The sequence below is a fragment of the Trichechus manatus genome, unplaced genomic scaffold, assembly GCF_000243295.1.
Source record: "Trichechus manatus latirostris isolate Lorelei unplaced genomic scaffold, TriManLat1.0 scaffold00015, whole genome shotgun sequence".
Lineage (NCBI taxonomy): Eukaryota > Metazoa > Chordata > Mammalia > Sirenia > Trichechidae > Trichechus > Trichechus manatus.
The window spans coordinates 21,160,583-21,176,381 of record NW_004443951.1 but is presented as its reverse complement, the minus strand read 5'-3'; the positions used below and the strand labels follow the sequence as shown (position 1 = coordinate 21,176,381).

Below are 15,799 nucleotides of genomic sequence, written 5' to 3'. Positions count from 1 at the left end.
CCTGGTCCTGCACCATCTTACTAACTACCAGCAGGTAAAATATGAACGGGTCAGGAAAAAACTGAAATGAACTGGGAGGATCTTTACAGGCTCAGTAGTAGAAACACAACCCAGTTGTGATATGCAAGAAAACATTGGACTAACAAGATTTTGAAAACCAGCTCTCAACTGTCTTAACTGTATAACTTCACGTATATCACTTCCCTTCATTTTACAATTGAAGTTATTGGACTAAAAGCAGAGTTCTCAAATTGGCAGGCCAATTTCATCCTGAGAGTAACTGTTGTTCAGTGTTTAAAATATTTTTATTAGGTGCCAACATTTAGAACCTCAGCAGGTCTCACGTAAAAATCCAGATGTTGTCTGCTCTTGAAAAATGAGATCTGACAACTCGGGACCACTGTTCCTTCACGGCTGCCATCCGGAGAAGCTCAGTGGTGATTGTCCCTTTGGTGGGGCAGAGTCTCTCCACAACACCCACCCCTCTTGGCCTGCCCTGCACAGGAATTTTTTGTTTGCCACCACTAGACTCAAAGGAACCCTGGTGGTGAGTGAGGGGTGCAAGAATCCCTTTGAGGACCTACATCCTCCTTGCCTGGGGGTTATTCACTACTTTGACGCAATCTAGTCTATTAAAAAACTTGTCTTTTCGTAATTTCAATTTACCATGTATATATTCTCCAGTATATCAGAGAATTAAATCTAATCCCTTCTTGCTATTATGTATCCCCCATCCCTGTCTTCTCCCAGCTGTGTGTCCCCAGACTCTGTACAGCCCTGAAAGTACACTTTGTGTTCTTGAAGGATCTTGTTGCTGATACTAGAGAAGGACTAGGTAGCTTTCTGACAAATGTTGGTAGGTATTATTTTAAACCATATGTGTCAGTTGATACCTTTGACAAACCTAAAAAGGATCATTCTTATGTCAGTCTTTACCAAATAACTACACTGGTATAGAAAAATTCAAGAAACATTGATAATTTTACCCATTTCATACAGTTAACTGGAGGAAATGTATGTGACAGTGGTACTAAGGCCACACTGAAAAATCAGAGGGGCTGTAGTGTAGATAAGTGTAGCACCAGAAAAGCATCATGGTTATATAAAAACCAGAAAAACCAAACCCGTTGCCATTAAGTGGATTCCAACTCATAGTGACCCTCTAGTCAGAGTAGAACTGCCCCATAGGTTTCCAAGTAACACCTGGTAGATTCAAACTGCTGACCTTTTGGTTAGCAGCTGTAGCTCTTAACCACTGCGCCACCAGGGCTCTGTGGTTATGTAGGCAGACTAAAATCAGCCTATTGCTCTGATTAATAAAATTTACTAGACTTGGACAGAACAAATCACCGATTATATTAGAGCTCAACAGCTTGAATGTTTGTTCAGAGAAAAAGGTGCTCAGAGCACTAGACTTAAGCCAGCCGAAGTGAGGTGGCAGTCTAAGGGCAAAAACCCAGGGTGTTTTTGCTGGTTGTTTTCTTGAAGTGTAAGTCTTCATGTTTCAGTTGTCTGCTCATTTAAAAAATTGCTCTTGGTTGCTGAGATTTGCATACCTTGCAGATGCTTTTAGGAAATCAGTTAGATTGATCTTTCAGTGCCAGAAAAGGACATGATCATTTTTACAATATTTGATAAAATACTGTTATAAGGAAACTGAAATTTAAAGCTTTATCCGTAGAAGATTCAGATTGTTTTCCTATCTTACGTCACTTTTGTTACTTCTACAATTTCTACAGTCTAAAAAGAGCTTTGCAATGCCCTTATAAAGCAGTACCTTCCTTGTGCTTTTCTCTATTAAAATGTTTTCCTCTAATGATGATAATGCTTGGGTTCAAAATTTATACAGACACACATTAGTGGCCCAGGATTATTCAACCTAATAAGACGTCTGATTCTCAGCTGAAACAAAACTTTAATGAACTTTCTGCTGAATGGTTTTAGAAACAGCCCAATTCAAATGTACTTGACACTGCTAAATGTACAGTGTTACTCTTCCTTTGCTATATAACATATCTTGCTAAATGGAATTTGCACATTAAGTTGCTTGAAACAAGAAAGTTTTGATGCTGTACCAGACAGGATTTCAGTAGCATCCTCATTCAGGTGTTTTTTGGCTTGTTGTATTTTATATAAAAATGAAGGTTGCTTAACCATCTGTATATATATTGTTTTGTGAGTTTAATTTTTCTAGTTTATTGTTATGCTTTTATCAAGATTCTAGATCATAAAAGTTTCATCATCTGTGTTACCTCCTTGAATAGTATTTTTTAAAACATACTAATAGATGTTATCTAAACCATTAATAAAAAAATTTGATTGTCTCCTTAAGGCCCTTTAGATATTAATTTGAGAATCTGCACAAAAGTTTAACACTTTGCTTTGTTGCAGCAAAGCTACTTGCATTCATTTTAGCTGAGAGAGAAAGAGTACACTTTGAAGATAAGTAGGGCAAATCATGTTCGGGAGAAGAAATTACTGTTTCAACTTTCAGGGCAAATCATCTGCAGCTGTGTAGCTGAAGCAGCAGTTACTTCTCTCTACTAATGTGCTAATGAAGGAGCCCTGGTGGCGCAGTAGTTAACATGCTAGGCTGCTAACCAAAAGGTTGGCAGTTGGAACCGCCAGCCACTGTGCCGGAGAGAGAAAGATGTGACAGTCTGCTTCCGTAAAGATTACAGCCTCGGAAGCCCTATGGGGCAGTTCTACTCTGTCCTGTAGGGTCGCTATGAGTCAGAATCGACTCAGCTTTGGCAGTGGGGGTAATGTGCTAATGCAGAGTCAACACACTGGGCTGCTAACGGAAAGGTTATAGGTCAAGTCCACACAGAGGCAGCTCGGAAGAAAGGCTTGGCAATCTACTTCTGAAAAATCAGCCATTGAAAACCCTATGGAGCACAGTTTTACTCTGACACACATGGGGTTGCCATGAGTCAGAATCTACTTGATAGCAACTGTTTTTTCTTAGTGTGCTATGCAAAACCAGTTAGCCTGATTAAGTCTCAGCTTTGAGGATATCAACATGCGTTTATTTGGCCTGAGTCAAGTGCAAGACCAACAGAAATGTAAGCTGGGAAAAAAATCCAGAGTCGAATTCCTCTGGAATATTGAATAAAAAGTTGTCTAAATTAAAATGAGAGAGGTTAACTATTCCTACCTCCCCTCCAATTGAAAAAAAAAAAGTATAATTTGGGCAATTATAGCCAACTCCCTTGGCAAACAACTCTTATGTAAAACTCAAAATCTTCCACTATACCCTGGAGGAGGGTTACTGGACCGTAAATAGCTAAAAGAAGTCCCAATTTAAAACAAATTACACTGAATTGTTGTGACACTAAATTATTGCTGTTGTTTGAAAAACATTTTCACAACCACAGTTTTTCTCATATTCCTAAAATAGCAATTTACCAGAGAGAAAGGTAGAGTTTGATTCAATAGTAAACCTCAATTTAAATCTTTGGTCTGACTTGGTAACCACATTAGTAAGCTGTTTAGGACTTAACTTTGATTATCTTCAGGTTATAGAGGGAAGATAAAGACAAAGTCTTCAAATTTGTACCTTGTTTTCCATTTAAGGGGAAAGAAAGGTTTTTAGGATGTTCAGTCCTGCATTTCTGCATTTTGGAAATAACTTGATATTTTAGCATGCTCCTAAACAAAAAACTATACATATTTTTCTCTTAGATTCCCCTAAATGGAAAACAACCTCAAGTCAACATAGAAATAGGAAATACTATTTTGCTAGAGATGGGTCACCTGAAATACAAGAAAAATAAGGAAAGGGAATTTATCTGAAATCTTTCCAGAGAAAAGGTAGTTAACAATATCCAGGAACTGTAATCCAGTGTTTAGTTTATAATACCTACAACTATCAAGAAGCATAGTCATGTATTTCAGTAGGAAAGACTTGCTAGGAGTAGTACCAAGTAGTACTATATTTGCCTCCAGGCATTGGTGCTCTAAATTAGATAAAAGTTATACTCTCTAAGGATTTTAATAATTAGAATTCACAGGTTAGGTAATCTGTGCATTTACTGGGAAAAGAAAATTGAGAAGAACAGAAAAAATCCATACCATATACTGCACAGATTTTGAGTGGAAATGGCTTGTTATTATCAAGGCACTTCATGTCTCCTTTGGTTAAAAATCTCATTCACTTAACGTTATGAGTTCACATTTTTCTGTTTCACTATACTTTTTTTTTCCCCAAATTTCTTGCTTCAATGTCTGTATCTCTAGGATCCTTTTTAATCCATCAGAAACCTGTATGGATATCCACGTTGTTTAAATCTAAAGAGAGAGAGCAGCCAGCTGAAGAATATTACAACTAGACATATACCTGTCATACACATCATCTTCCTCTTTACAATGTTCATTCTGGATGTGGCAGCTTTATCTAACACCACCATTCCCAGGGAAATGCACATATTAAACAGAGCAACGATACATGTTTCTGCTACAAATTGAGAGTAATTCATTCTGTGGATATAATGTATATGTCCTGTGTGAGGATTCATTTGAGCATATGGTGCTCCTTTTATATGAGTCCACATTTGACCAGATGTCATCACAGTCACAAAAGACAGACCTAAAACTGCCCACAAAGTTTTGTTAGAAATAAACTCCCTCTTCTTTTTAAGTAAACACACAAGTCCACCACTGAGCACCAAAATTGTCCCAAACATGAAGAGAACACCAACATTTGTAGGCTGTCTGATTCTGATGCTGACGTTCGTTCTCTCAGCTACCCATTTAGCCATTTGCTCAGCTGTGATACCCCTTCCTTCCAAATGATAAATATCATCTGATGTAAATTTCCTTTTAACAGAAAAGTGGAGGACATTTGGAACTGACACCACTTGAATCATTCGAAAGACTTCAGGGCTTTGATCATAATCCACCATAGCAAAAAATATCTTGTTGGTGAATGTACTGGACTGTTGCCAGGAATTTGCCAAGATCTGAAATTCTTCAGCAGCACGTTTGCACATTATACACTGTCTTAACTCATGGAGAGCAGTAAACATCACAATCATAGAGTAGTTTCTTGGTGGTTCTAGTACAAAATGATAGAACGTGGTGTCACTCATTCTTATCACTCTGTTTTTCTTGGTCCAGTCCATCAGCTGGCTGACCTTTTCTGCCAACACCATCTTCCCTCGCGCAGGATCTGAGGGAATCCCATGAGCCACAAGCAGCAGGGCCACCACTATAGTCAGAGGTATATGCCAAAGCGACCACATCTCTGCCATATTTGTTTACTTCTTTCTGTTATAAAATTTGTTTTAAACATATAAACCAAAATGTGATCATTTCTTACAGCAATTGATTGATCCAAGACCTTTTTATCTGTCTTTCTTGAATCCTGGTAAACATATTAGCAGCTATATCACAAGCTCTTGTGGTTATGTCTGGATCGTGAACCATGTACGCAAAAAATACCAAACCAAACCAGTTGCCATGGAGCCGATTCTGATTCATGGTGACTTCATCTGTGTCAGAATAGAACTGTGCTCCACAGGGTTTTCAATGGCTGACTTTTCAGAAGTAGATTGCCAGGACTTTCTTCCAAGGTGCCTCTGGATGGATTTGAACTGCCAATCTTTTGTTAGTAGCCAAGCATGTAACTGTGCTACTTAGGGACTAAACCATATTTAGACTTTATAAAATATTCTGTGGGAAGAAAATGTTCTTGGATCAAGGATGTTTGAGAAACAGTGTTCTAGCTTCAGTCTTTTGGCTGAGCTGCAGACTAGCATTTCTTCCTGCTGTATGGCACCTGCATCTACCACAAGCACCTCAAATGTTTCAAAAGCCACCAACCTCACCCTCCCCTTGCCCACCAAGCGTTTGGTTCTGTTCCTTTCTTCCCTCTGTTAAGGATAATACCATCCTACCAATCCCTGAGGTTTTAAAACTGAGGGACTCTTTTTGGACTCCTCTTTTTCCCTCATCCATCAAACTTGAGTTTGGCCTCTGGGGCCAGACTACCTGAGTTTGGATCCACGCTCTACCATTTGTTAGTTATGTGACCTGGGGCACGTTCCTCACTGTTGTGTGCCTCAGTTTCCTCTGCTGTAAAATGAGAATAGTTAATGGAACCCACGTCATGGGATGGTTGTGCAAAGCCCTCAGGACAGGACCAGGCCCACGTGTTGGGAATGGCATCCCTGTCTTCCTCTCTATTTCTTGCGCCACCACTAAGGCATTATGGAGTGGGACTAGGGAGAATGCGGACGGACGTGGGGATCAGACACACCTGGATTCCTATCCTCGTTTTTTAGCAGTGTAACCTTTTGTTATCTGATAAATAGGGATAATGCCTACCTCGCCTATTAGTTATGAGAATTAAATGTTAACATATTTACAGTACCTAGTACTATAGGGTCGCTATGAGTCGGAATCGACTCGACGGCAACGGGTTTGGTTTTGGTAGAACAGTATTGGCCGATAAGGCACGGTTGAATTTTTTCTCCTTTTTTAAAGAAATAGGTGAATTTTGAGCATTGTTTCTAATACCCCAGTGATCTCTCCCAGGCTTGTATCCTCTACACACACGATTATGGTTCCTTCTGTGCCTTCAAGCAGATGGATTAAATTGTCAAATACAGGGTCAAAGGAGTATGTGTAAATAATATTAAATACATATACATTTCTTGAGGGATACCATCCGGGGAGTGAAGCCTGACCGGGAAATTTTTATCTTTTCTATGTGCTCTGGTATTTTTTTATCATGTCGAGGCACGACTTTTGCCAACATAAAAATGTTTAATGCTTAAATAAAATGAATGTGCTACAATTATTCCTTCCTCCTCACGTCCCCTCCTGCAGTCCCAGCCCCCCACCCACCCCGGCTCGCCGCAGCCGCGGGGCAGCCGCCACTTTCCCGCCCTGAAGGGCCTCCTGCCCCCCGCCCGCGCCGTCGCTGCCCGCGGTCGTCGGGCTAAACACCGCGGCTGCTGGTTAGCACGCTGGGAGAGGGGCGGTCGCCTAGCAACTGGAAGTGCTTAACAGCAGAGGAGCCTCGCCCGGGGAGGCCGAAGTGCAAGCTGGGAAAGGAGGTAAGAGGACAACGGGAGCGGGAACCGCGGGGGGCTCACACTGAGGTCGAGCTCCCTCGCTCCCTCGCTCCCTCGCTCCCTCCGCCTTTCTCTGAGCCAGGCTTGGGTGTTAATTCAAACCAAAAATGATTATCCTGGGGAGGGGCGGGTTCGGCTTGGCTCCTCCCACTGGGGGGGCCCTCAACACACCCGCTCCTCCTCCCCCAAGAGAGGGCGGAGGGAGTGTGACGGTCAGATGGGGAGGAGGGCAGCTGCACCCCGTTCTTAGTGCCAACACTTATCCTCCCTGCAAAACTAGCCTGTCCTTTGCCTGGATGGAGTACAGGGCTCCTTCTCTTCTTAGATCCCGACAGGTCCTGCCCAGAGTTGGGGGGGTGGGTAGGGTGGAGCAGCTCAAAAAGACTCAGTTGCTGGCAGTAGGGGTGGAAACTGGATTTAGGGCCATTTTTCTTGTCAACCTAACCTAAAAGCAACTCCCCCACCGGGTACTAGACACCCCCCACCCCGGAAGACTCCATTGTCCCCTTTCACCTATTCCAAGACCTACAGTGGGTGGATGGGTGAAAGGAAACCTAGTTAATGCCTCGTAGAAAGTTGAGTAAATGAAGGGCTGCTCCCAAGAAGGCTTCCTGCAGGAAGGTGGTTTTAGAGAAAAATGGACAAGAGCACTTCCTTTAGAGGGGGATGTTTTATCTACAAGAAGTTCTCCTGAACTGGAAGGGACCCCACAGCAGAGCCAGATGTGAGGGCAGAAACCTGTTGCTAGGAATGCAGCTAAAAGAGCTGAACAAACCTGCTATGCTGGCTATGAGCAAGTCAGTTAGCAGTGGAGAGGCTGATGGCAGGGAGGCTGAGGGCAGAGAGGCCTAAACGGCTGAGAGAGGGAGTGCAGGGCCAAGAAGCATGTCCTGAGGGGGTCAAGAGAAGGCCTGTCCTGGGAGGGCCCATAGGAAGCTTGTCCTGAGTGAGCTGAGAGGAGGCCATGTAAGGCGGAGAGGGGCTGTACCTGGCAGAAAGAAAGGACTGCTTGCTTATACAACTGAGAGGAGCTCAGAGAGGTGTCTTATACTGTATAAAGGAAGGATGTGCTTTCCACTTCAAGAGAGTCTTCCAGACTTGCCTATATGCTTTCTGATCCTGATCTTGACTTATAGCCTATTGATCCTGGTCATAAATTGTACCCTGTTACTTCCTTAATAAACCACTCAACTGTAAAAAAAAAAAAAAAAAAAAAGAAGTTCTCCTGAATGGTCTTCTGAAGCCTTGTTTTTCCTCTCTCCAGCAGAAAGTGGGTGTTTTGAAACAGGCCTAGGGGTTTCTGACCCTTCTGGCCCCTGCACCATGACCACAGTTAGTGTCAAGCCGAGTCAGCGCTTCCAGCTGGCTGACTGGTACACCAATAGCTACCTGTTGTCCACCAATGCTGAGAGGCAGCGAGATGCTTCCCATCAGATCCGCCAGGAGGCCCGTGTCCTCCGCAACGAGACCAACAACCAGGTTGGGGGCCAGAGCCTAGTTGGGTGAGCCAAGGGATAGACCCCAGCAACTGACACCCTCCTGATCTGACTCTGTCTCTTCCAGACCATTTGGGATGAACATGACAATAGGACTCGACTTACAGAGAGGATTGATACTGTCAACCAGTGGAAGGAGATGCTGGACAAGTGTCTAACGGATTTAGATGCTGAGATTGATGCCCTGACACAGGCAGGGAGCTAGGGCTGGGTGCCAGGAGACATCGCTTCGAGGACCCCCACTCACTTCCCCCTTCTGGGTTAAAGAACCTTTGATGGGGGTAATTGGTGGCATGTCCATCTGAGTCACTCACTGGCCCCTCTGCTAAAGTAGAGATGGATGCCATTTCCCAATGCCTGGCTCCACGAGATTCCCTGTGCCCTCTCTTTTCTAGATGAAGGAGTCAGCAGAGCAAAATCTGCAGGCCAAGAACTTGCCTCTGGATGTGGCAATTGAGTGCCTGACCCTGCGGGACAGTCGACGAGACATTGATGTGGTGAATGACACTGTGGAGGATGAGCTGCACAAAGAGGTGGAGGTCATTGATGCCACCAAGAAGGCCTTGCAACAGAAGATTGATCAGGCCTTCGAGCAGCTCTGGTAGGGGAGAGATGTGACATTCGAATGTTCACATGCACTTGGAGGTCGTGTGTCTTGAATGTGGAACATAGAGTAACTGGCTCTTAAATGCTAGCTTTTGCCCTTCCTGCACCCATGGCAGACATCACTAATTGATCATAGCATCATTTCCACTGCCTGGACATGGTCTCAGAATACTTCTCACAACCTTGCTCTAGGCAGCCATCATGAACTGATTGGAAGCAGTATGAGAGATGAAGCCCATTTGCCACTACCCCTGAGTACCTTATTGTGTGTGTGTGCCTTTGTGAATGTAGCTACATACGTGTGCCCCTGTGGGTATGTGCAAACACTTGGGTGTCTTATTTTGTCATGTGGAGCTCATCCAGCTGTGCGGGTCTTTGTCTCAGTAAAGCAGCAGCTTCATTGTCTTCTGCTGGGAAGCAACATCCCAGATTCCCCATCACTCAGTGTCCCTTCAGTACAATAGGGTCTGCACCCTGGGGCCTTGGGGGATGGTTTCTGATCACGTCTGCTCCTTCCCCAGCCTCCTCCAGGAAGTCCGACAGCAGCTCAACTCTGACCATCGGGGCAAAATGGAGACACTGGAGATCGACAGAGGCTGCCTCTCTCTCAACGTCAACTCTCCAAACATCTCTCTGAAGGTCAATCCTACACGCGTCCCCAATGGGTAAGAAGAATGTTTCAGTCAGTCTCTCCTCTTCCCTCTTCTCCTTCCACCGCTCACTCACAGGCCATACCTTTGTGACCCCATTATTCCTTGCCACTTGCAGCTCCTCCACACTCCAGCAGTGGGATGATTTCAGTCAGTTCAACAAGAATCGGGCAGAGGCTGAGATGAAAGTAGCCACAGAGCTGAGGGAGGCCATCGCCCTAACTATTGCTGAGGTGACTGACCATTATCCACCCCAGCTCTTTCATGGCTAATAGGGCGGCAGGATGGCCGTGTGCACTCAAGCCCTTCTTTGTTCCCTGTTGGCCATCTGGCACTGCTTCCCCTCACTTGAACAATATCCTCAGATGACCATGAGCTTATACTCTCCTCTTGCCCTGTCTACTTCCTGTCCTTCAGACCAATAACGAACTCGAAGCCCAGAGGGTTGCAACAGAATTTGCCTTCAGGAAGCAACTCTGGGAGAAGGAGAAAGTGTACAGCGAGCTCAGGTGGCAAGAGAAGAATGTGAGCCTTTGTTTAATCTCCTGGGGTCTGGAGTTCCTTCAGTGGGATGAGGCGCCTAATACATTGCCAAGAAGCCCTGGACTCGGTGCACCATGATGGGTTCAGCTGATGGAGACCAGTCACTCTGTCCCCTGCAGACCTTAGAGGAGATTGCCGAGCTGCAGAAGGACATCCGGCACCTGGAAGAGGATCTGCAGAGAAAGTTTCTGAGCTTGAAGCTATCACATACCCGGCTAGAGTCCAGAACTTACCGGCCCAATGTGGAACTCTGCCGGGATCAGGTGAGAGGGTATTCCAGCGGGCACTGGCCTCCTTGCTATACCTTTCTCAGGATCACCCTCCACTACATATTCTTGGTGGAGTAAGGGTGCTGGGATGGTAGCAGCCAGGCCTATAGTGGACCTTAAACTCCCAACCTGCCCCTCTGCCTCCAGGCACAGTACGGCCTCACCGACGAGGTTCACCAGTTAGAGGCAACAATCACTGCCCTGAAGCAGAAGATGGCACAAGCACAGTAGGTTTGAGGAGTGGGCAGGAGGGGCAGGGAGACACCTCCACCCATGGCCTGCTGGTTTCCTTGGGTTTTATCTTCCTGACCTGAAGGCTGGTGGGTCCAGCCCAGACCTCCCAGCCTCATGCAGGTTATTAATGCTTCCTCCCCAGGGATGCTCTAGACGCCCTATACAAGCACCTGGCCCGGCTGCAGGCTGACATTGCCTGCAAAGCCAACTTCATGCTGTTGGACACCAAGTGCATGGACACCCGTCGGAAGCTGACAGTGCCTGCTGAGAAGTTTGTGCCTGAGGTGGACACCTTCACCCGCACCACAAACCGCACCCTGAGTCCACTCAAAAGCCGCCAGCTGGAGCTAGCCTAACCTTGAGGGGCTAGTGGGAGAGGGAGGTTGGGTGGGAAATGGAAGAGAGAGGGAGAAAGACTGAAACTAATAAATGCCAGCGTGTTATGCCAGACTGTTCTCTGCTACCCCAGCATGCAGTCAGCAGGGAGTGAGAGGGTGCCTGGCCCCCTGTGTATGGAGGAGCAAAGATAGGGAACATCACTCCCCAAGCCCCATTTTCCAAATCCAGCTCCTACCCCTGCTCTTAGGGAACCCCCTTTCTGGGCTAGGTCAGAAACCCATGGGTCCTAGCAAAACTGCTCTCCCCAGCTCTGCCCCAACTGGCCAAAGCTGGACCTTTCCCTGCCCTTTTGATGCCTAAGGTAAGCCCAGTGGGGGCTAGGGTCGCTGAGGGAGGGCTTGGGTGGGGGGTAGGAAGGCCTGAGTAGGGGCCGAGGGCTGGGGCTGCCATGGGACTGAGTGGGGCGAGGGAGTCAGGAGTGCTCCGGGAACACAACGAGGCTTCGGAAAATCAGGCCGCCATGCCCACCCCTTTAGTGGCCGTCCCGGCCCACTGTGACGCCGTTTACACGCAGCAAGGATGGGGACCAAAAGCCGCGGCCTGACCAAAAAGACACCTCGCAACTGGGGCTGAGGAGGCTGACTGCGGATCCAATCTTGGTCACACACACGCGGGGGCTGCACGGCGCCGCGACTCCGGACCGCTGGGTGGCGCTGTGGGCCAGGGAGGGGCGCTGAGGCTCCAGGCCACGGGGGGGCGCTGTGGGGCGCGGGGCGGGGGGTGGAGGCGCTGTGGGGAGCGCGCCAAAAGCACCGGAAGTGCTGTGTGGCCCGCGTGAATGGCGGCGGCCGCGGCGGCTGTGGCGATGACGGCGGCGGGCTGCGGAGGGGCTGGGGCAGCCCGCTCCCTTTCCCGCTTCCGAGGCTGCCTGGCTGGCGCGCTGCTTGGGGACTGCGTGGGCGCCATCTACGAGGCTCAGGACCCCGTGAGCCTGACGTCAGTTTTGCGTCACGTGCAGAACCTGGACCCGGACCCGGGCTCTCCGGGCAGCGCGCGGACAGGTGGGCGGGCTGGGCGCAAAGGGGGAGCGCACCGCCCGCGGGGAGCGGAGGGGCTGCCGGGCGCTGCGAGCCGGGCCCCAGAGGGACAGAGGGGCCGGGGGGAGGCCGAGAAGCCCTCTTGGGGAGGGAAGCGGAACCGGGGCCGGGCGAACCCAGGAGGGAGAGAGGCTCCCGGGTGCGAATGAGATGAGGCTGGCGAGGGTAGCACGGGCCAAATCTGGATGACCCGCAGGCACCTCGGACTCAACGTGTCCGTATCCGAGCTTTATCTTTACACATCTCACCCAGAAGTCTCCCGAACATTCCCCATATCGGGGAATGGCAACACCATCTTCTCATTTGTGCAAGCCAGAAACCTGGGCGTCATCCCCGTAAATTGGGTCTGGTGCAACATACACACTTCCTGCCGATTTTACCTCATTTCTCTACAATCATTACACCACCAGTCCGTTCTCCAAATGATAGAGAATGCTCCTTACGAAACAAATCTGATCGTTGTATCGGCATAAAACTGCAGTGATTTCCCATTATCCATGAGACGCAGCCAAATTATTTAACAGGCCCTCTTCTGAGTCTCCAGCTTAATGTTATACTACCCTTGGCCTTGCTTTCTGCCCTTCATTTCCTTGTCACACCATGCTTCCTCTAGCCCCTGTCCTTTGCTTGTGCTGTCCCTCTGCCTATCCAGCTATCTCCCTTATCCTTCCACTTTGTATAGTCAACTCATCACCCCACTGTGAGCTCAGGTATCATGTGTGAGGTAAAAGAGGATGTGATTCTAATTGGAGAACATGTGGGATGGTAAGATAAAGGGGCCATAGTCAGAACCCTGGAGAATACTGATAACTAAGAGGGAGGTAGAGGAGGAGGAATAGGAGCTAAGGAAAGAAACAATTTGAGAGAGGAGAAGAATCAAGAGGGGGGGGTATCAAGGTCAGAGAAAATAATTTCAAGATGAAGACAGTGGTCACTGGTGGCATGCTACAAAGAAATGAAATAGGGGGAAGTCTAGATTTAGAAAAAGCATTTTCAGATTTTAGTGGGTTAAGAAGGAAATGGAAAATCAGAAAATAGTATAGTGTGGTATGAAGGAAAGGAGAGAGATGAGCTGTAGTTGAGGTGATGATAGGATGGAGGGATAGTTTTTAATTTGATTTTAGATTTGATGCTAAGATGAGGAAAACAGCATGTTTTAGGTTAGGAGGTGTTTTAGGACCCTTTGGATGAAAGTGACAGAAAACCCAACTCATAATGGCCTAGGCAAAAAAGGGAACCTATGGACTGACGTAAGAGAGATAGGTCTAGTTTCAAAACCAGTTGCCATTGCATTGACTCTGACTCATGGCAACCCCATGTATGTCAGAGTAGAACTATGCTCCATAGGGTTTTCAGTGGCTGATTTTTCAGAAGTAGATTTCCAGGCCTTTCTTCCAAGGTGCCTCTGGGTGGACTGGAACTTCCAACGTTTCAGTTTGCCAAGTGCATTAACTGTTTGTAGCACCCAGGGACTTCAGGTCTAGCTTCAACCAGAGCTGACTCCAGGGGCTCAAACCATGTACCCAAGACTCAGTTCCTCTCCATTGCTCAGATCTGTCTGGGTTGGCTTCACTCACTTTCCAGTGGACACTTCTCATGGCATGGCCCCCAGCAGCTCCCGCCTCAGCAACACCAGCAGAGGAAGAGTTTCTCTTTGCAGTAGTCCCAACAAAAATCCCAAGTTGGGTCTCACTGGCCTGGCTTAAGTCATATGTCCATTCAGGAACTAGGGAATGGGTATGCTATTTGGCCAGGCTGAAGGTGGGGATCAGCCCGACTGAGAGTGGTAGAGAATTGGTTCACTGCCGAAAATCAGAGTGCAGTGGCCAAATGAAGGGGGACTGGGTGCTACTCCACCACAGAGGGAAAGGTTGAGGATACAGGAGAGAGGGGGCAGAAGAGGAAGGAGCAAGGTCCCGGGGAAATGGGCAGGGGCGGGCTTCACCTTGGACTGAAAGGGAGACTGGAGAGTGCAGCTGTGGCTAACATACCTGGTAGCCTCTCTTCGTAGGGAAGTAGGAGGTGGAGGCCACCTAAGAGTGGGGCGGGGGGTGAAGTTAGGGGCTTGAGATACATGGAGAGATGGCAGTATGGGGGATGTGGGGAATGGGAAAGGGGGCTCATTGGGGAATCTGCTTCATTCTTTGTAACCATCTCTTCAAAGAAGACCAAGTCCCTGTCCCTAGAAGGCTTATAGACCATTTGGAGAAGTCACAAAATAACCAGTGGGGCTGGCCGTATTAGGAGTGCCAGGTCAATGTTCACAAGCACGCAGGAAAGAGATGGGGTAGGATGGCGGGGTAGAGCAGCACCAGCTGGGAAGGACTTGACAAAAGCTCCAAGACTGGTTCTTGGAATAGGGTAGCAGTGGAATGGAAGAAGGAAGGGGCTGGACTGGGTTGGGCTTCAAATGTCAAAGCAGTGAGTTTGGACCTCGTCCTAAAGGCGGCAGCCAGCTATTTTGAGCAGGAGAGTGAGATGAATAGTGATATTCTACTCTCAGGAAGAGTTTTATGGCTGAATGTGAAGTTGGGTTGGAGGGCGAGGAATGTGCAGGGGAGTTGAGAGGCTCTTGCCATAGCCCAAGCAGGTTGTATTAAGGCTGGAGCTGCAGTGATGGCAGCCAGAGGGGATGAGAGGTTTTCCTTTGAAAACCAGCAGGACATGGAGGCTGATTCAGAATAAGGAACAGCTGAAAACTCGAAGGCCTAGAGCCCCAGAAACGAAGGAAGTGAGAGGCTGACTTAAAGTCATTTTAGATGTGGTAACTTTAAAAGGAATGAGCAGGAGGCCCAAGCCTTCACCCCAAAGCCCTGCAGCTCGCTCTCACACCCCCTCTGCCTTCTCCCCACAGAAGCATTGTACTACACAGATGACACAGCCATGTCCCGGGCCCTGGTGCAGTCCCTGCTGGCCAAGGAGGCCTTCGACGAGGTGGATATGGCTCACAGGTGAGGGCAGGTGACCTTGGGGTAAGACAGGCAGGCAGAGTCGTTGCTCCCCTTGACCAGAGCACTGATGTCCATGCACGTGTGGGATCCCCACCCTCAGCACGACACTTTATAAAGCTGATGCTTCCCAAGCCAGGCATGCCAGCACTGTGTACAGGGTCCTCAGCACCCCAAGGCTCCCTCTGTTCCCAAACCAGCCTGATCTTTCTTCCAACCCTGAGAGAGATGTAGTAAACTCCAACTGGAATTTCCCTTTTCTCCCCCAGGTTTGCTCAGGAGTACAAGAAGGACCCTGACAGGGGTTATGGAGCTGGAGTAGTCACTGTCTTCAAGAAGCTCCTAAGTCCCAAGTGCCATGATGTCTATGAGCCTGCCCGGGCCCAGTTTAATGGGAAAGGCTCCTACGGCAACGGGGGTGCCATGCGGGTAGCTGGCATATCCCTGGCCTATAGTAGTGTCCAAGACGTGCAGAAGGTATTCAGGGCTGGACTTGCCCCTCGCTCCCTCCCTCTCTCTCCCTCTCTCCCTCTCTCCC

General features: G+C 47.8%; 2 protein-coding genes and 1 pseudogene across 2 annotated transcripts in view; 2 read left to right on the top strand and 1 right to left on the bottom strand.

Annotated features, from left to right (window-relative positions):
• Nucleotides 1-492: 492 nt before the first annotated feature.
• LOC111819670 (magnesium transporter protein 1 pseudogene) lies at nucleotides 493-5,407 on the bottom strand (annotated as a pseudogene).
• A 2,951-nt stretch (nucleotides 5,408-8,358) lies between these two features.
• Nucleotides 8,359-11,310, top strand: TEKT2 (tektin 2). Its single transcript, XM_004371945.1, has 9 exons — nucleotides 8,359-8,558; nucleotides 8,643-8,768; nucleotides 8,971-9,176; nucleotides 9,703-9,846; nucleotides 9,950-10,064; nucleotides 10,249-10,356; nucleotides 10,494-10,637; nucleotides 10,791-10,870; nucleotides 11,020-11,310. Exons 1-9 carry the CDS (start codon nucleotides 8,403-8,405, stop codon nucleotides 11,231-11,233), a joined length of 1,293 nt encoding a protein of 430 aa, XP_004372002.1. The 5' UTR covers nucleotides 8,359-8,402; the 3' UTR covers nucleotides 11,234-11,310.
• A 737-nt stretch (nucleotides 11,311-12,047) lies between these two features.
• The window catches only part of ADPRS (ADP-ribosylserine hydrolase), a 7,760-nt gene continuing 4,008 nt past the window's right edge, over nucleotides 12,048-15,799 (top strand). Inside the window, exons 1-3 of the mRNA XM_004371944.2 lie at nucleotides 12,048-12,277; nucleotides 15,168-15,264; nucleotides 15,531-15,738. Of these exons, the coding sequence (XP_004372001.1) occupies nucleotides 12,055-12,277; nucleotides 15,168-15,264; nucleotides 15,531-15,738 (528 nt within the window). The 5' untranslated portion in view covers nucleotides 12,048-12,054. The remainder of the gene's footprint in view (nucleotides 12,278-15,167; nucleotides 15,265-15,530; nucleotides 15,739-15,799) is intronic.